Source organism: Hakea prostrata, chromosome 4, assembly GCF_041222555.1.
Source record: "Hakea prostrata isolate BN-2017 chromosome 4, UWA_Hpros_2, whole genome shotgun sequence".
Classification (NCBI taxonomy): domain Eukaryota; kingdom Viridiplantae; phylum Streptophyta; class Magnoliopsida; order Proteales; family Proteaceae; genus Hakea; species Hakea prostrata.
In genome coordinates, this window is record NC_142603.1 from 30,089,732 (window position 1) to 30,109,901 (window position 20,170).

Genomic DNA, 20,170 nt, shown 5'->3' on the forward strand with positions numbered 1-20,170 from the left:
TGGTTTGAATTGTATTCATCAACTCTTGCCTCATCCCAAGTAGATACTTGTAGTGGTACTTGAGATTTAGATAATATACTGATAAGCCCCTCATTACTCGGGTGTACAAATGCAAGGACAAGCAGGGGAAGACAGCATCATTAGCAGCAGGTGCAGGGGAGAACACAGCAACACTCGCAATAGGGGCAAGGGAGAGGATAAATGGCAACTCTTTATTGGACAGCAACCACCATCCTGCTATAGGCAAAGGTGCAGAAAAGGCAGTCCAGGTGGCAGAAGAAGACTGGATAGGAGCATAGTTGTCACCGCAATGAGGCGATGCGAGGCTAGTTGAGGCGATGAGTCGACGAGGCACCCTCCGAGGCGCTTTTGAGGCTGTTGAGGAGTTTTAAGTGAAATTTTTAGTGTACATCTCATACACTCTAATTCATTATAAATCTATCATATCTTATATAATAAAAAAACTAATATTAGCCTACCTCAAGTCATCCAACATACTACAAACCACACATAATAGGTCCTAAATAAAAAGTCGTGGGAAGAAAGGAAGAGAAGAAGTCGCCTGTCGCTGGCCACTGCTTGCTGAAGTGTCATCGCGGGAATGGAAGAGAGAAAGATATTATGGATTAGAGTGAGAGTGAGAGTGTGAGACTCGAGTCAAGAACTTATTCTCTTTCGATTTTGTTTGTTTTTATTTTACTTTAACATTTGATCACATGTAGCGTCATTATAAAAATGCATATAGGTTCAAACAATAGATACTTAACAATCGGAATCTAATAAGTAATTCAATATATGCCTTCGATTTGGCATCTTTCATGTGATTTAAAAAAGAGGAAAAAAGCAGACACCATGGGGTATACAAGTCGTCTTATTGCCTGAAAATAAGGTGACGCTGATTTGAGGCACTCCGAAGGCTCCCGGACACCTAGGCAACGCCTTAACAACTATAGATAGGAGAGCAAGAGTTTGTTAGAGTTGTTACAAAGGCTGGGGGGGTATGTAAGGAGAGGAAGGGGAGAATGAAAGGGGGAGGAAGAATAGAGAGAAGCAAGCGAGGCTTGCGGGGGAGAGGGGAACTTCTCAGGCAGGGTAATGGAGCTGTGATGTTATCATTTACAGGTTTAGTTTGTTTAATTTCTTATTCCAAGAACTGAATATCAATAAATAGAATCAGAGTTGTATCTATTCACATTGATTATCAGAGTTATGCAATGAAATGAATGTTATCTTGTTGTTGTTTTACTGTTCTACATCTGTAGATATGAGTAATTGTTGTGCATATTTGTGATTTGGGGAAGATAAGTCCAACTCCCAGAGGGTGTTACCAATCTGGTATTAGAGCACATTGATTCGGGGAATGGTAAGGAGCAGAATGGAGTCCAGAGTCGAAATCTTAGAAGATGGTGTGAAAGACCTGCAATCCCAATTGGAGTTGATCGATTCTAAGCTAGACAAGGTAGAACAAAGTCAAGTGACATTCATGAATAAGCTCAAGGCATACCTGGTTAAGGGTAAAGCCATAGAAACCGATACACCATCACCTGAGATCACTTTAGGAAAGAGGGATGAGACAGTACAAACACCAGTGGGAGACGACTCGTAGAGTGTGAGTATACAAGAGTCGCAACGTGCTGCAACCTCTGTAGGACGCCGTGATTTTTTTCTGAGATATCCGGAGTTACCCATCTTTAATGGCGAGGACCCGAATGGATGGACTGCTAGAGCAAAGAGACACTTTGGGTTGCAAGGGCTCACCGATGTAGAGAAGTTACAAGCAGCATTAATCTGCTTCGAAGGACCTGCACTTGGTGGGGTACAATTTCGTGAATAGAAGAATCCCTTCCATACGTCGAGAGAGTTGAAACATGAGTTGCGAAAACGCTTCGTTTCTACACAAGAAAGGTCACCACAGGAAGCAATCATGGAACTGCGGCAGAGAAGTACCATCGTAGAATACTGCAACCAATTTGAAACCCTTGTCGCTGCTACCGGCACCAAGGAAGAATAATGGTTACAAGGAGCATTCTTATCGGGGTTAGGAGAGGAGATTAGGGCTAAGTTGCGCCTATTCCAACCAAAGGACTTGGCCCAAGCTATGGATATGGCCCAATCCATCGAGGCCAAGAATAATATACTTTGTGGGCCTAAAAAATACGATTGGTCAAAGGCAGTAACCCACCAAATCTCAGGCCCTATCGATATCCTCATTCACAAAAGAATGAAGTAGAGAGGTTAGTCGGTGAAATGCTAACTGCTGGATTGATTCATCCGAGTGTGAGCCCATGTTCAAGCCCATTGTTATTGGTGCGAAAAAAAAGATGGAAGCTAGAGATTTTGGGTTGATAACCGAGCACTTTACAAGCTAACGGTACCCGAATAATTTCCCATACCAACGATAGATGAGTTGGTTGATGAGTTGGGGGGCAAAGGTGTTCAGCAAGCTTGACCTCAAATCAAGCTACCATCAAATCAGTGTTGCTGATGGTGATGGAAAGAAGACAATATTCCGAACACACGATGGACATTATGAATTCCTCGTAATGCCCTTTGGGCTCTCGAATGCACCAGCAACCTTTCAAGCACTAATGAACAAGGTATTTCGAGAACACCTACGTAAATTTGTGCTAGTATTTTTTGACGATATTCTAGTCTATAGCAATACTATGGGAGACCATCTGGATCACTTGTGGCATGTCTTATACCTCCTATTGCAAAATCACATGGTAGTAAACCGAAAATGCTCATTTGCAGTAACCACATTGGATTACTCGGGGCATATAATTTCTGCAGAAGGTTTATCAGCAGATCCACAAAAGCTCCGCTGCATGGTCGAGTGGCCCCTACCAAGGAATGTTCAAGCACTTAAAGGATTCCTTGGCCTCGCAGGGTGGTACCGCCGTTTCGTTTGGGATTATGGGAAGATGCCACACCTCTCACAAAGCTGCTAGAAAAGGATGCTTTTCAATAGGATGATTCAGCCACTACAGCCTTTGAAGAATTGAAGGCAGCGATGACATCAGTACCCGTACTTGCTATGCTTGACTTTTCGAAGGAGTTTGTGGTGGAAACGGACGCTTCAAGAGTCGGGTTAGGAGCTGCCCTCATGCAAGAAGGGCATCCCATAGCCTATTGGAGTAAAGCCTTGTCTCAATGAGCCCGAGCCAAATCAGTTTATGAGAAAGAGTTAATGGCAGTAGTGTTAGCTATTCAAAAATGGCGCCATTACCTTTTGGGGAGACACTTCAAAGTTTGCACAGAACAAAGGTGCTTAAAGTATTTGTTGGACCAAAAATTGGTGGCCGAGGATCAGCAAAAACGGATTATGAAGCTGTTGGGGTTTGATTTCGAAATCATCTATAAGCAACAAGGCTGCAGATGCCTTGTCCCGACAGATGGAAGGCACAATCCGACTTCTAGTTTATAGGCAGCAACATGGGAGGGAGAAGAAGAATTAGAAGCCAAGGTTCAGACCTCTGAGTGTTATAGAAAGGTGATGCAATCACTAGTCAGTGGTTCTACTGAATTTTCAAATTACAAACTGAAAAATGGAACTCTCTTCTATAAAGGGCGATTGGTCATTCCTGAAAATTCCAAGTTAATTTCTAAATTTCTGGCTGAATTCCACTCCACTCCTTTTGGGGGTCATTCCGAATATATTCGCACCTACAAAAGACTTTCAGCAGTTGTCTATTGGGTTGGTATGAAGAAGGCAGTAAAGGACTTTGTGGCAAGTTGTGACACATGTCAACGGAGCAAGCATCAAGCCATGAAGCCAGCAGGGCTGCTACAGCCTCTTCCCATAACAAACCAAGTTTGGGAGGATATCAGCTTAGATTTCATTGGTAGATTACCTAAGAGCCGCGGAGGAGACACCATATTGGTAGTGGTGGACAGACTTTCAAAATACGGACACTTCATTGCACTCACATACCCGTATTCAGCAAGAGATGTGGCTATAATTTTCAGCAAGGAGATAGTACGACTCCATGGATTTCCAAGGTTGATTGTGTCAGATAGGGATAGGGTATTCATGAGCAATTTTTGGAAGGAGCTCTTCAACCATGGCCCCTCAACTTAGGAAATCATAATCCTCAAACTCACTCAATTTTACTAATAATCAAAACTACCAAATTACAAAGAAGACTCGGCTATTTATAGCCTTTATAAGACTTAGACACTATGTGGGAATCCTTAATAGACAAGGATCCTACCACTTGACATAAACGCTTGATTCAGAATCTAAACAATTAAAGACCTTAACTCTAGGTGGGGGCTTTTATAGATTAGGATCCCACCACATGAATTAATCCCAAGTTCCCAACCATTAAAAACATAAGATCCAAGGGACACTAAAAACACATGCTGAAATAAAATTTTAAGTGACTTAAAACTTTAATCAGCACGTACTAAATTCTAATAGAACTCTAGTTGACATGTGCTAGACTAATGACTTGAGGACTCAAAACAAATTCAATTTAAAAAAATAAAAACAAACTCAAACTCTAGAATCAGAGATGGAAATAATTTCAGCACTCAAAAGAGGGCTAAAATGCCCTAAATAACCCTACTAGAGGGTTCAGCCAGATCAAAGGAGCTTTTAGGAGATGTTCGGCGGGGGCCCACTTCGGGTTTCGGCCAGGGGTCTTTGTGTTCACATCATTATGTCATGTACTAATGCAGATCTGATGAGGTTGCAGCCATTACTGTGTGAGATGGGTTTTCCAGCAGCTATTTCTATGAAGATGTACTATAACATCCAGGCTGCTACTAATACTAAACGTAATCTGGTATTCTATGAGCAAACAAAGAATATTGAGGTGGATTATCACTTTGTTAAGAAGTTGATTAGAAGTTGATTGTGACTCCTTTTTGTGTCTTCATGACCAGTTAATTGATAGGTTCAGCAACACATTCTTTGCTCCTAGTTTCTGCTCTAACTGTACCTAGCAGACCATGGGTGACTTACAAGCTCCACCTTGAGGAGTGTTGAAGCTGCCATCAGGGACAGGTATTTTTCTTTCCTGCTTCTAGGTTTAGTAGGGCATTTTACTGGTTTTCTATCATTGAACTAGCTGCTACTTAGTAAGGGCAGTCTGCCCAATTCTCCCAAAAAAAGGGCAGTCTGCCCTTTTCGTATTCTTTTTTATTAATTGTTGCTGCTGCTGCTGCGATTAAATAGGGATCTTCCCAAGCCTGCAGCACTTCTTATCCTTTTCCTCATTTTATCCTTTTGCTTTCTTGGGCTGCTTACAGATCCTAAGCTCTGACTATTGAATTACACAAATTTCCCCCCCCCCCCCAAAAAAAAAAAAAAACCTTGATTTGTATGGGTAAACTTCAACAGAAAATCACACAATGGCATGAAATCAGGAGATAATGTCTATCCTGTTATACAAGGCATATAACCACAAGATACCTGACCATTGTTCAATGCTGCCTCCATGAGAAGCTCATCAGCCTCTACTTGAACTGCAGGAGAAATAGTTCCTACTGTATCTAGCCACATGCGTCTATGTAAAGTTTTCACCATTCTATAATCTCCAAGAAAAGAAAATGTTCGCATCATTGAAATATAAAGGTGTGGCTTTGGCTGGAGGTCTGGATTTCGACCACCTAGCTTCAGTAACTCTCCAAATAGACAAAGAGCACCTAAAAACAGAATACAGGATAAGAATTGACAGCAAAGAGTATTGCTAGTGGACAATGGATCCTCGGTAAGTTTAATACCTCTTCATATGCAGTGTTAGCAGTAGAAGTACAGGCTGTTTACATATTAATCTCCATCCTCTTCAAAGATTTAAAAAAAAGAAGCAGAAAGTTTTTCCATATCAATCAATGAAAAGAGAAAAAAAAATTTAATATCCATCAGTCAGTGTAATCCTGGCATTAGAAAAATATTATTTGTTTTAAATGGCTAATATTCCTATATTCAGTCTTAGAAGCCAATACATTCAGGGAGAGAGAGTCCTCAAAGAAAGAAGGAATCTAAAGAGCCATCCTTTTCACAGCCAAAATAGTAGCAACAAAATTAATTTCCAACATCCGACTTCAGTTGCTACATCAGTTAAATTTGAACATATGGTAATCTCTATGATGGTAGTTATCATATAAAATTGAGTTCTGCCCAAGAATGTAATTGGTTTTCTGTAACCACTCTGGTTGAATTATTATGTTTTATTTTTTTCAGTGAACATCATAACCTTTTGATCAAGTTCAAGCCTCTAACTTTCTAACATCAGGACATCCAAATGATGAAAAGGAATGGACTAACATAATTAGTGCTATGAGGCTACACCCTTTCTAAGGTTTGAAGGAACCTTATCATGAAAACCAAGATAGACAGCATAGTTTGACAACTGCAATGTTGAACAGGACATATTAGGTGGCCCCTAACTGTTGACAGGATCCAGAACCAAGTTGATTGGCAGTAAGATAGTTCAAACTAACTGCACATGAGAAGTCTAAGCCTAAGAGACCTCTACAGGAGCATAAGTCACTTGGATATTGGAGGAAAAATTAGATTGTTGGGTGGAATTTTAGCTGAGATATCCTCAGAGGATTCTTCCTTTTGTCTTTTTTTTTTTTTTTTTTTTTTTTGTGTGTGTGTGTGTGTGTGTGTGTGTTGGAGAACTAGATTCTACAGAGCTAACTTGCTCTCTTGGCAAGCAAAGGGCTGATTTCAACCTATAATAGAGGATGATTCAGCAGTGTTAGTTGGAAATGAGTCCATATTGGGGATTTATCTCATTGTGTGATACAGCTAAGGTAAAAAGTACTCTGTCCTGAGATGCAATTGTGAAAGGTTTGACCCTCATGAGGAGGAATGATTGTATTATTTTCGTAACTCTGTAAATTGTATCTCATATACTTCAAAATACATTTTTCACTTAAAAAACCATAATCTTTATCAAAAATAATACTATGTTTGGAGGGACCCAGATAATTCAATGCACTCTTCTGAATTGACAAAAATCCTAAGTTGACCTTAATGTGGCAGACATGACCTATCAGAAAAATTTTGGACAAAAAAAAAGAATATAACAGGAATTTCATAGCAGCCTCCATTCTAACTAATACACTACCAGATTCCTCTCATGTCTTCCTTTCTGTCATTCCTTGTCTTTCTTTATGTTGGTGAAGGAGACATACTGTTATGGAGCACAAGGAAAGTTCCTCCATTCTGATGTTCATTGCTGGGAAGTTCTTTCTGTTTCTTCTGGAAGGTCAGAAAGATGGATCAAAGCAAGGTGTACGTACAACATTGACAATATTTAGAGTTGACGCTTTTCTCTTTTATCTTTTTAGGAGAGTATCAGGTTTCTTTACATTATACAGCTTTCATATACTTGTTTCAAATTATTCTTGCCACTTGAAACGGAAAGAAAATGATGTGAACCAGATCCAGGGCCGAAAGGGCCTAGGGTAGTTTCCCCAAACCCTACGCCCTTTAGTACAAGAAAGGGCATTTTGGTAATTTTAAACTATTTTGGTTGAGTCTATTTAGTTGGGTCCAATATGTTTGTGGAACCCCAGATCTACTTTTGTTGTTGAGTTTTGAGTCCATATTTGTCAAGTTATTGAAGAGTCATCCTTGGGTCAGGATTCCTAAGTTGTAAAGAAGTCCTCTAGTTTTGTTCTACTTCTTGCAATGATTCTATATCTACTCAGAGATTTCAAATTGGACTCTTCTAAATTGAGATATGAAAGAATCCTTGTGTGAGTAAGAATCCTTAGTCACATAGGTGCTTCAATTTGAATTGTTCTCTAAATCAGAGTGCTAGTGTGAGTTCCTTCTAAAGGCTCACAAATAAGCCTCAGTATAATGTAATGTTCAGAGTTTATGAGTAATAAAATTGATTGCAAATTGAAGGAGCAACTGATGGATCATGGATTCCCACGAGGGAACTCGTGGCAGCTTTAGAAGATTGAATTTCTGCTGAAGTCTTAAGAAGAGCCCTGAATTCCCACAGCCTCAAGAAAGTTCTAAGCCCCCACCCCAATCAGAACCCCTTCTCTCTTCCCCTTCTCATCTGCAGCCCTTCCCTACCCCTCACTAACACTAGAATAGTCCCAGCCCCCTTCCTCCCCATCACAAGCCATCCCTACTCCCTCCAAACCCTGCTACGCCTCCCTTCCCCTCCCCAACCCTAATTCCTTTCCCCCCTCCCTTCCCTAGACATATACCAACAATTCCAGCCCTCTTTCTTTCTTTTCTTCTATTTCTTCTTTCTTTCTTACTTACAGCTGTTGTGGAAATTCCAGAACTTATAACAGAAGAATTTTGCCTAACACTAACTCATCCATATCTCCTAAACCCCATGCCAAATTCCCTCACCCTTTTCTGACTACCATCCCCATTCTCTTGTTTACACTAGATCCCAACCTCATCCCTTCTCTTCAACGAAAACCTAGAAATTCCTGCAATTCATCTTCTCCATTAGAAAACCCTACCCCTATAATACTTCGAAACCCAAAAACTCCTTAACAGATTAACAAAATCTTAAACCCTTTAAGGATCAGCGTTCCCATCACTCCTTGAACAGTCAAACTAACCCTTCCCCCCATCTAAACCCTAGATCCTATCAAAGCCCTAATTGCAAAACCTTACCTTAACTTGAATATCCAGTTCCAGATTTGGTTTATCAAACCCTAGACCATAAAGCATAGCTGAACCTACCCGTAACCCTTTCCCAACCCTAGAACCCCCTAATCAGCCTATTTCCTTCTACCAATCTACCATAGGGTGTTTTGAACCCTAATTGACTAATGATTCTCTAGAAGAGGATCCTAAGGGTGAACCTAGACCTAGGACTTGCATCAATCAGTTAAACCCTAGATCCTGGTTCCCATCACAAAAACAATATTGAATGCAGTCATCCACTGTAATATGTCCTGGCATAATAATTTTAAACATAAAAAGTTAATCAAATACAAACTTGCATTACCAAACAAGAACCACAATGGAAACTCTTCTGAATGTTTTGCTAATATGCTCCACTCCATTTCATTTCGTAGGTACATCCATGATGGACAGTAAATTTGAAAAGCACAAAAGTTCTGCAGGCTATCAGAGATAATAAAAAAATAAAATGGTGATTCTCTGGGTCCAAAGTAGCATACCTTTAATTAAGCAACAATTTAACAAGGCATCAATCATTGCAGTGTATGCAATTCGATCAATAAGTAGGCCATCTGATGATTTCATTTCCTTCACAATATTCTGAACTGAAACAAGGTCCATGGCATGCCCAAAACCCTGGAAGGGGTTCTTTTCTTATCAAAATCAAAAGAAATGAAATATGAAAAGAGAAATAATATTATAATTGGACTAACTATTACTTAAAAGATTAAAGACCAATCCATTTTGACTTTTGACCAGACAGAGTGAGAACTTGAACTCAAGGGTAATGTCAGCCCTTCAAAATAGCAAGTTGGATGGAGACCATGGCGCAGAATATGTAATTTGTTTTCCTAAACTCGACCGTCCATCTTGAGGGGTGTAGGTGTCATTTGGCAGAAACTCATTCTCCAGCCTATTTAAAGCCTTTTAAACACAATGGTGCCCTTGGATATATGAAAAAATAAAGCACAAATGAGATTCTATTTCGGACTCCATGCTGGAAATGGCTGCCTGAAGCAAAAGCCTAAAATGCAGTACTGTATACATTATCTACACGTCAAAAGCCCTCTCACATTATTGTTCAGACAAGTTTGTTTACACTACATAGATGTTCAAGGATCTTATATCAATCAAAGAGAGTGCTCATGCAAACTTGCCAAAACAAAAACCAGCAAAAAGGAAACGAAGAAAATTGACAACTCTAGCTTCCAGTAGCAGAAAAGGGGGTCAAAATGGCTCAATCTCAACAACATCGAGTTGAGATATCTTGACTCAATCTAGCTGGAATGCCTTTTTCATACAAAGCGAGAATCAGAGAAAATTAGGAAGAGAAGGAGAATTTGATCCCTATACGAAGGCAGAAGTTGCAGTTATTGAAAAAGAGAAAGCTTAAAGAACTTGAAATGGTCAGAGAGAATCAAAGTAAGAAGGACCTCATTATCTGAAGTTAGCTCCAGGCAAGGGAGTTCCTTTATCACCACATGATCATCTCTATGTGGAGGTCTACGCTGATCAGGCTATGGACAATCACATGATCAGAAGTCCACCTCAAGGTATAGTACTATTGTTGGTGAAAACCTGGTTACTTTGGGCAGCAAGAAACAAAATGTTGTCACAAAACCCAGTGACAAAGCAGAGTTTCAGGCTATGGCTCACGCATGGTTGTCAAAGCGTCCACCTACATGCCAATTTTTGGGTCAAGGAAACCTGGCGTCAGCTCGTCGCCTTGGTTTTCGTTGACCTCTATCGCCTTGTCACCTTGACAACCATGGGCTCAAGAGATTTATGAGTTGTTGTTGCTACATGGTCTGCTTAAAGACCATGGTGTTCCAGTTTATCATCCTATGGTGCTCTATTTTGACAACAAAACAGCTATAAACATCACTCACACCCGATACAACATAATCAGACAAAACATGTGGAGGTTTACAGGCAATTCATTAAAGAGAAGATAGAAAGCGAAGTAATTTGTATACTCCTCATGAAGTCTTGAGACTAACTAGCTGATTTATTCACTAAGGATTGTTGGGATGCATGTTTCTTCCTACGCTAACCAAGTCAAGCGTGCATGACATCTATGAACCAACTTGAGGGGGAGGGTTGATAGGAGTGTTCTTAAAAAGAAAGAATTGCCAACAAGATTAGCGCAAGCTAGTGTGGTGTAACCAAGCCCATCCCGCCAAGAACCACTTGAAGACAACCCAAGGAGGCCCATGATTTGAGCCCAAATAGCCTCCTTGAGCATGCGGCAGCAAGGGCTGGCTGAATGCCCCTACGGGTATTTGGTCATTTTCCATACCGCACCTAGGGGTATAAATGGTCCAATTAGATTCTTTATGCTTTGAGGATTCTAAATCTAGTTTCTTTTCTTTAAGTTGGCGAGTCTTGGTCCAACTTTTTTAGAGTCCTAGTCTATATCAGAGTCCTAATTGGAATCATGGTACAAAATTTTGGATTCAGCGATATTTCGCCATTTCAATAGTAGGCGAAACAAAATATGCAAAAAATGGGCGAAAATTGGTGAAATTTCAACAATTATTTATGGCAATCATGGTTCTCAAAGCGACCGCCTAGGCGGTAAAGCGGTTGAAAAACAGCCTTATTTTCCCCCGCTTGTTGACATGCAATTTTTCAACCACTTTGTTGAATTGTGCACCTTGTTGCTACCTAAACGCCAGAGCAGTCACTTTTTTGACATTTTGTACATAATAGTTTTTTTTTTTTTTAAATCAAAATTTATTCTATAGAGCCATATACGAATTTAACAGTAAGTCATTTTAGAATCGGGAGTCAATGAATCATTAAGTCGATATGATCTAGAAATCAGAATGATGTGATATATTAATTTATCGCGTTTGGTTAAAAAAGTGGTAAAAAACATACATAAATTTCGATTCGGATTCGAAAGTTATTCGTTTATTTAAAAAAAGTCGGGTCAAACAATTTGCAAGATCTATGCACAAGGCACTTATTTGGCATCACACTATCATAGAGGTAAGTAAAAATGTAAAATTACTACTTTCATTTTCATACTTATAATTTGATATAGTTCATAGTCATATGTTATGATGGTTGATGGGATGAAGTTATGTTTGCGTTCTTTTTTTTATAATATTTCATAATTATGATTCTTGAATGCTTTTTTTTTTACATAAATGTGATTCTTCAATGTTTGTTTAGCTTATAGTAGAAACTTATCAGTTTAAGAATAGTTGTATTTGAAAAAATTTAACCGAACCGTTTTGGTCGCCTTATTGCCGCTTTGTCACATAATCACCTAGGTGGAGCCCCAACCACTTTGTTAACTTGCCGCCTTGACAACCATGATCACGATAAATTTGGTGACACGATAAATTCGGCAAGATGAAGTGGATGAAATAGGGTGCATCCGGGGTCTTATGTGATCGACGTATTCCATTAAAGCTTAAAGGAAAATTTTATAGGACCGTTGTCCGACCAGCTATGATGTACGGTGCAGAGTGTTGGGCTGTTAAAAAGAATCATATAGATAAACTCAGTGTAGCAGAAATGAGGATGCTAAGATGGATGAGTGGCAAAACTAGGATGGATAAGATAAGAAACGATCATATTAGAGTTGGTCTGGGAGTTGCTCCCATAAGTGATAAGCTTAGAGAAAGTCGTTTGAGGTGGCACGGCCACATTCAACGGAGACCTATAAATGCTCCTATTCGGAGAAGTGATATAATCCATATTGAAGGAACTAGAAGAGCTAGGGGTAGACCTAAGATAACCTTAGGAGAAGTGGTGAGAAAGGATATGTATAGCTTAGGCCTTGTATCTAGCATGGCCTTGAACAGAACCGATTGGAGGGCAAGAATCCATGTAGCCGACCCCATTTAGTTGGGAAAAGGCTTATTGTTGTTGTTGTTGTTGTTGATAAATTCGGCAAGAATCTTGGAAATTCTATAGAAAATTGGAAATACGAAGCGATTCTATAGCAGAATCTTCAAGATTAACGGACAATCTTACCAATTTTGTCCCAATGATTCAAGCCTCATAAGGCAACGTGCCAAATGTGGTTAGCGAGGAGAATCTACATGGAAGAATTTCTGGAAATAATTCAAACTAGGAAGGGATTTTGTAGCGGAATCTTCAAGGTCAATGGGCAATCCTACAAATTCTGTCCCAATGATTTAGGCCTCAAAAGGCAACGTGCCAAATGTAGTTAGGGAGGAGACTCTACATGGTGGAATTTTTGGAAATAATTCAAATTACAAAGGAATTTTGTAGCTGAATCTTCAAGGTCAACGGGCAATCTACCAATTATGTCCGAATGATTCAAGCCTCAAAAAACAACGTGCCAAATGTGGCTGAGGAGGAGAATCTACATGGAAGAATTTCTAGAGAATACTTCAAATTTGCTAAGTGCCAACTGCCAACACCCTGATTGACTGAAACAGCCCCCCACCGGAAATTTCAGCAAAATATCAGGGTTTCGGCGGTTTCACCAACCACCAAAACCGACATTTCAGCAAAATGTCCGACCTTGCTTGGAATATAATTAAAAAGATTCGTTCTAGATAATTAGTAATTGTGCCTAGTTAATGTGTGGTGATAATTACCAGTTAGTTTCAAGTTGTTTCCTTTAAAGGTTCCTTTTTAATGGTTGTAAAGGGAATCCTCATCTACAAAGGATACCCTAGTCAAATTTAATTTATTTCTCTTGTAGTTATAAATAGTTCTCACATCTCATTGTAAAGGACTGCTGAAAATTAATAAGATCGAAGCTTAGAGTCATGGTTAGCTTCCAAACGACCTAGGCTGAGGTTTGAGGCAAGGTTTCAAATTTTCCAAGCTCCTCTTCTTCAACTCACAGCAGCACAAGTACAGCCCCCTTCCACCATCGCAGAACCTCCCCAGCCCCTCCCCCTCATCACAGCACCCTCCCAGCCCATCCCCCCTTCATCACAGCAACATTCCAGCCCCTCCCCTCACCACCGCAGCTCACCCAAGCCCCTCCCCCTCTTGCAACAGAAACTTTCCCCTACTCTTGCTTGCAACACCCCTTCTTTTCACTTTTTTTCCTGATTCTTTATTTTCTGGTTCTTGTAGCAGAACTACAAAGAAAGAAAAGAAAAGAGACAAAAAGAAAGAGAAGAAAAGAAAAAAAAGAAAGAAGATAGCAAGAACCACCACCACACCCTAACCACAAGCTTCCCTTCCCTTTTCTACCCATCTGCAGGCTTCCCACCCTTCCCTAGACAATTTTAGGTAACCCTATAACAACCCACATCTTTTCCATCTAATACAAAATTGCTTATCCCTCATCCCATTCCGTTGGAATTACTTCCTCTCTAAAGTTCCACCCATTATGGGTTGCTTATCTCAAACCACTAGCCCATCCTCATTTTGTTAAAACCCTAAACCTCTCCCAAACCTCCCCAAACCCAAGTTAAACAGCACATCTCTTATCCCTATGCATCCAGACCACCCATAGGTTATCCAGTAATTTTGAAACACCTCAAAGTAAACCCAAACCCAGGATACCCATAGGTTCCCTAGCCTCTCAAAACATTCCGAAACCATCCCAAAAGTGTCTTGAGTTATCTATTAGGCAACCACAACCCACCTTAAGCCCAAGTATTTGCTGGTTCTAATTGTAGAGGATCCTGGAAGATCTAACCAGACCCTGGGTTACATCATACTGTAATAGTGCTAGCGCTATCATGAGAGCAATTTTCTCCTTTCTTTCTTCTACTTGGATTTAGAATTCTTATTTTTCTTTACTTTTTTTTCTTTTTTTCCTTCTTTTTTTTTCCTGATATTTGTATTTCGCTTTCCTTCTCAGATTTGTTTTACCTCCAAATTGTAAACTATAAATACCCGACTGCATCCTATGAATGAACTGCAACATTCTAAGAATTCTCTTAACAAACAATAGAAGCTACTCCTAAACCAGCTTCAACATGATCATTCATCACTTAATCCTTTCTATTTTTGCTACTGATCCGTATCAACATCCTCATTTCCACTACACTAAGTTTATCTATATAATGCTTTTGAACAGCCCTACACTTTGAACCCTGCATCACAGCTGGTTGTATAATGGTCCCATAAATAATTCCTTTTTCTTTTAAGGAAATATGTAAACAAATAACTAGGTGACTGAATATTTTATGCGAATGAGTGAATGCTACCAAGGGACAGCTACAGACAGTCAAAAGCTAGGTCAAAACTCTTTTCCATAATTTTAATTCCTCACTGAATTTTTAGGTGACAGAATAGCTTTTGCAAATGAGTGCATTGATGGGGAAGACATTATAGAAAATGAGAAATAAGGTCAGAATTCTTCTTCCATACTTGCGTATTTTAATTTCTCACATCCAATCCAAAACATTACAAAAGGAAAATTAAGATATTCATCAATTAAGTCCAAGTCACCTGAAGTAAGGTGGTGTAAGTGACAGCATCAGGAAATAAATCACAACGCTTAACCATCTTTCCTTCATCCTGGAAATAAAATTTAATAATAATAAAATAAAAAATAAAAAGCAATTATTTGACTTTGATCTATAATCTCATTGTTTTTATAAAGCAGAAAATCATTTGTATGCTCTAAACTGGCCTTCCAACCACTTGCTTGAGACCTTCATCTCTGCAAAAAATTGCATTGCAGACTCCAAGTTTCCAGCCTTGACACACGCAGAAATCAGGGTGTTATAGGTGAGCTGATCTGGCTTCAATTCTTGGCGTACTATTTCATTATGCAAAGATAAAGCCTTCTGTGGAAAACCCGTTTTTATATATCCCTGGACAAATGAACATCAAACCCTTAGGGCTGCTTTGACTTGTTTGCTGCATTTTGTACCTTGTCAATGCAGAAAGCAAAAATGTAGTTCAAAACATCTAGGCTACAAATTCCTAACTGGAAGATGCGACAAATTCCTAACTGGAAGATGCACAAAATAGTGATAAATCACTGATTAAGTATATGGTAACTCCTCAATGAATTGTTGTAATTAAATCACAAAACCTTCATTAATAAGTTGTACATCAAAATTGAGGGATGACCGCCTTCATGTAGCAAAAAGCGATAACGTGCAAGAAGACCATTGGCACGGCGGAGATCTCCTGCACTAAACAATTGCAAGTTAGGAATCATGTGAAACCCTACCAGAAGAAACCAGTGATTTCGAAACTGCCACATACTTGAGTCATGACAAAGATGCTAACCCAACAGGAAGTCAAAAGCTAATAGTCAATTCAAGTGCCACATTAATTTATTATAGAATGCCCTTCACCAGAGGAAGCAAATAAACAATTCAAGCAGACAAGACTCATAAAGAGATTGTCGTGCAAGTACTTGCAGTGCCACCAGTAATAGCTGAAGATGGATGGTGGTAAATTATTTCTTGTATTGATAGCTAATGTAAATACACTGTTCCTGGTAAACAAGAAATTCAAGATACAAAATATGCAATGATTGGAGTGAAGAATGAACTTCTGGTTTGCTGACTAGTTATTTTTATGGGGGCTTAATTCTCACGTAAGATGTATAAGTTCTAACTATTAGGTTCCAGGAAGGGGGCATGAATTTTCACTTAGTATGAAGTGTTTAAAATGGTGGTTGATTTGTTAGGAAAATTATAATTCAAAAATCTAGTTTCTGTTTTTATAACAAGTCCTAGTCACGAACACAGCTCAAGAATTCGAACTCAAGGGCAACCTCACCCCTTCATAATAACAAGTTTGGCTGAGATCTCAGCAAGTTTTATTTTTTTTTTTAATCCCGATGATCCATCTTGAGGGGTATATGATGTCATTTGGGGCTGAAACTTGCTGTCTAGCCTACTTCAAGCACTTTGAACAAAGTTGTACCTTCAAATTTATGTAAAAACATGTCTCAATGAGTGTTCCATTCTGGACCCAAGTTGGAAACCGCTACTCTAAAGTACACATAATAGGGTGACTCCTCTAGCAGAAATAGCAGCAGAAGAGCATGTAGGGGTAGTATAGTCCATGTAGTTTAGTCCATCCTTCTCATTCCCTCTAACAGTCGTCCTCTTCTTTTGAAGATGCCGCAAAGTACAATATACAGGAGTAAAGGCTACTAAACAGTTTAAGGCTTTAGTAAGTTAGCTAACAGATAACAGGCTAAATGGAAATACATCAACATGCAAAACAGATGACAAGGTAAGAGGAGGATCTAGAGACACTTTATCATCTCCTAAGATACGCTTTATTTAGTTGGCTAACAGATAACAGGTTAAACGGAAACTGTTGAATGATTGGGAGACACTTTTCGATCTCCTAAGATAGGCTTTAGTTAGTTGGTTAGCAGATACTAGGATAAATGGAAACTAATCAACATCTAAAACAGATGACAGGGTAAGAGGAGTGGCAGACACTGCTAAAATAAGAGTTGAAGAACCATTCGCTATGATAACAAAGGATGGTTAAATGCAGAGACTGAAGTAGACAGTGAGTATTTGCCTATCAAGTGAGCAACAACCCTGGAACCAATTACCTAAGATGAAGATGTAGAAGTTAAACGGACAGGAGTACCTATGCAAGATAAGGTTGCAGCAAACATAGAGGCTCCATGGAAAGTAGAGTTAAATGATTCAATTGTAAGAGGCACATGAGTTAGCTCACATCATCACATAGGCTTTTGGATTGATCTCTAGAAGAGGTATTTGGTGTAATATCAATAATGTGAACTACATTAGGACGGACCACCATCAAACACCACATGGTTGGCTAATTAATCAGCCCATTCAGGTTTACCATATCTGGCCCGACAAGCTTCCACCAAATGACCAGACCTCCCACAAACTATCAAGAGGCACGATCCACATGCTACCCACCACAAGAAGTCAACAAACGACCTCTCCCTGAGCCATGACCATGACCACGACCACAACCACGACAGGTAGTAAATGCTGAATTACTGCCTTTGGATATAGCAGCTGGGGTAGAGTCACCTAAAGAGACAATACACCGGAGAGTCGGAGACAAGAGAAGACATCATTCAGAGTAGGCAGATTTTCTCCTTTGAAATGCTAAGTCTAAAGTTCAGTCTAGCAAGGAATTTGGAAACAAAAAACTCATTCCACCTGTTGGGTTTGGGTATGTCTTGTATTATGCACGTCCATATAATTAGAGTTTGATTGTATTTGTAATTGGAATAGCTTTTAAGTAAATTACTTGTACAGGGGTAGACTTGTAACTGTATAGGGATTAAGGGTTTTGGGTTTCCCTATAAATAGTCTCTGTGGGTAGCCAAAAAAGAAACGCAAGCAAAGTGTAGCACTTTTTTGGATCGTGGAATTGTTTTTTTATTCTCTTTTTTCAATTGTTTGGATTATTTGGGAGAGATGATCGAAGAAGGGGGGGGGGGAAAGAGGATTTTTGTTCGTGCTTGGTATTGTGTACGAAAGTTCCCAAGAGGGGGAAAAAAGAATAGAAAAATCATAGTAAGGAGTTTGATCATGGGAAGAAATAAAAACAAGTGGATCATCTCTCGTTGAGGAGAGAGTCAATCAAAGGAAAAACCAAATCTGAGTGAAGAGGAACATGAAACCAAAAAGAGGAGAAAAAAAATGAAAAGACTTCGGTAGTGGGGGAAGAAAGGAGAAATTTTTTAGTTGTCTTTTGCCAGATTGGTGTTGTATCAATTTGTTTTACACAGGTTTTTTGTGTAAGTGTTTTGGTACAAGTTTAGGTGTTGTTGTTGCTAAGGCTTTTGGGCGTTCTAGACTCAGTGAAATTGGCAGATCAAGGAGATTTCACACCGTTGGCATTGATCTTGTGGATTTGTATAGAGATCAGCAGATAGGTTATTTAGTTTGATGACAGGGATGAAAGGCACAAATCAGGTAATAGGATGACGGTGAAGAGTTCAAATTTCTTCATAGAATTTTTCAATGGTCATAATGATTTCACATTATGGCAACAACAAGTGAAAAATATTCTTATGCAGGAGGGGATTGTTAAGGCACTCAAGAAAAAATTAAAAAGGCCAAAGACAATGAAGGAAGACAAGTGGCAAGTGTTGTGGGATATAGCAAAAATAAGATCCAGTAATATCTTGCAAATAATGTTATTCGTGAGTTCATTGGGTAGGTAGATCTCAAGGAAGTTTGGGTAAAGCTAGAGTATAGGCACAAGTCCAATTCACTGACAAATCAGTCATCTTTTAAGAAACAGTTATATGACCTTATTGTCAAAGCGAGTGAAGTTTGACAAACATTTGGATGAGTTCAACAGGATTTTGAAAGAGTTTTCGATGCTAGACAAGTAAGTCAAATAGGAGGACAAGGCATTACTCTTGTTAGCATCATTACCTCAGTCATTTGATCACATTGTGACTACATTACTATTTGGTAACGATAATTTCAAATTTGATGATGTTATTACTGCTTTGCTGATGAATGAAACACGATAAAAAAAATAGCAGCGATTGGGAGTCAAATAAAAGTAGTGCTTTGGTTGTAAGCATGGAAGAAAATTCGATCAAAATGGTCGAAATTTCGATTGAAATGCCTGCAAAAATCCAACTCGAAACGAAATATAGTAGTAGGCACAAAATGTATCCATATCGTTTCGTATCGATACGAGTTGATATTTCGACCCGATACCATATCGGGCCGAAACGACACTTCCACAGGTTATAAAATACCCAAAATCGAGTCATTTTCGACATTTCGACGTTGTTTCGACATTTTGAGCTATATCGCCCTCTGCATTTCGACCTCATTTTGCAATTTTTGCTGATTTCTCTTGCTTTCATCCCATTCTACACCTAATTTCTAGTATTCCATTTCCTTCAAACACTTGATTTGCTCCTCCATTTGTGCATTTTATCAAATCTTGCAAGGTGAGTAACCAACTTCCTCATTTTTTGATTTTTGTTTCATTTGTGCCTTAAATCATGTTAGATTGCTTCCAAATTTATATATGTTTACTTTAGAGTGTTGATCTATGAATTTGTAGTGTCAAAATTATTTTTTGATTCTTCCTACTATTTTTTTATTTTTCTGTTATTAAAAATTATTTACTAAATTATGTATATCATTAAAAATGTTTATGTATAGTACATGTATAAGCTTCAAATGAATGTATGTGAGAGTTGAGACACCATATTGCTGTGATGGAGTTGAATTAATTTTTTTTTCTGTTAATTATGTAATTTTATTGTATTTAATATATATTTAAATAATTAAAAAAATATTTAAATATTAAAAAAATTTTAATTTCTGTTTTAAATTTAAAAATAGGAGAGTATTAGTGGAAGCATGTATGCAATTCTTTGAGCATGTTGTGGATATTTTTAAGATAGTCAATGTGTATTTTATATATTTTAAAATTATTTATATATTAAAAAATACTTATATAGTTATACATATTTTTTTTTATATATTTAAAAATAGGAGGTTATTATTAGAAGCATGTATGTCATTTTTGGAGCATATTGTGGAGCTTTTCAAGATACTTAGTGTGTGTTTCTTGTATCAGGCACTCTATTTTAAAGATGTCAGACATAGCTTGGGATCATGGGAGACCACTGATAGCTGATAAGAGGAA

The 20,170-nt window shown here is 38.7% G+C and overlaps 1 protein-coding gene across 3 annotated transcripts in view; it reads right to left on the reverse strand.

The window, feature by feature from the left end:
* Positions 1–20,170, reverse strand: part of LOC149018670 (pentatricopeptide (PPR) repeat-containing protein / CBS domain-containing protein) — a 99,345-nt gene that overhangs the window by 59,025 nt on the left and 20,150 nt on the right. For all 3 annotated transcript variants that reach the window (XR_016172961.1, XM_089152819.1, XM_089152818.1), the window contains exons 4-8: positions 15,618–15,715; positions 15,232–15,393; positions 15,026–15,094; positions 9,124–9,259; positions 5,420–5,652 (exon numbers count right to left, since the gene is read on the reverse strand). Coding sequence is in view for 2 of the 3 variants with exons in the window: in XM_089152819.1 (XP_089008945.1) it covers positions 5,420–5,652; positions 9,124–9,259; positions 15,026–15,094; positions 15,232–15,393; positions 15,618–15,715 (698 nt within the window). In the remaining variant the exon portion in view is untranslated. The remainder of the gene's footprint in view (positions 1–5,419; positions 5,653–9,123; positions 9,260–15,025; positions 15,095–15,231; positions 15,394–15,617; positions 15,716–20,170) is intronic.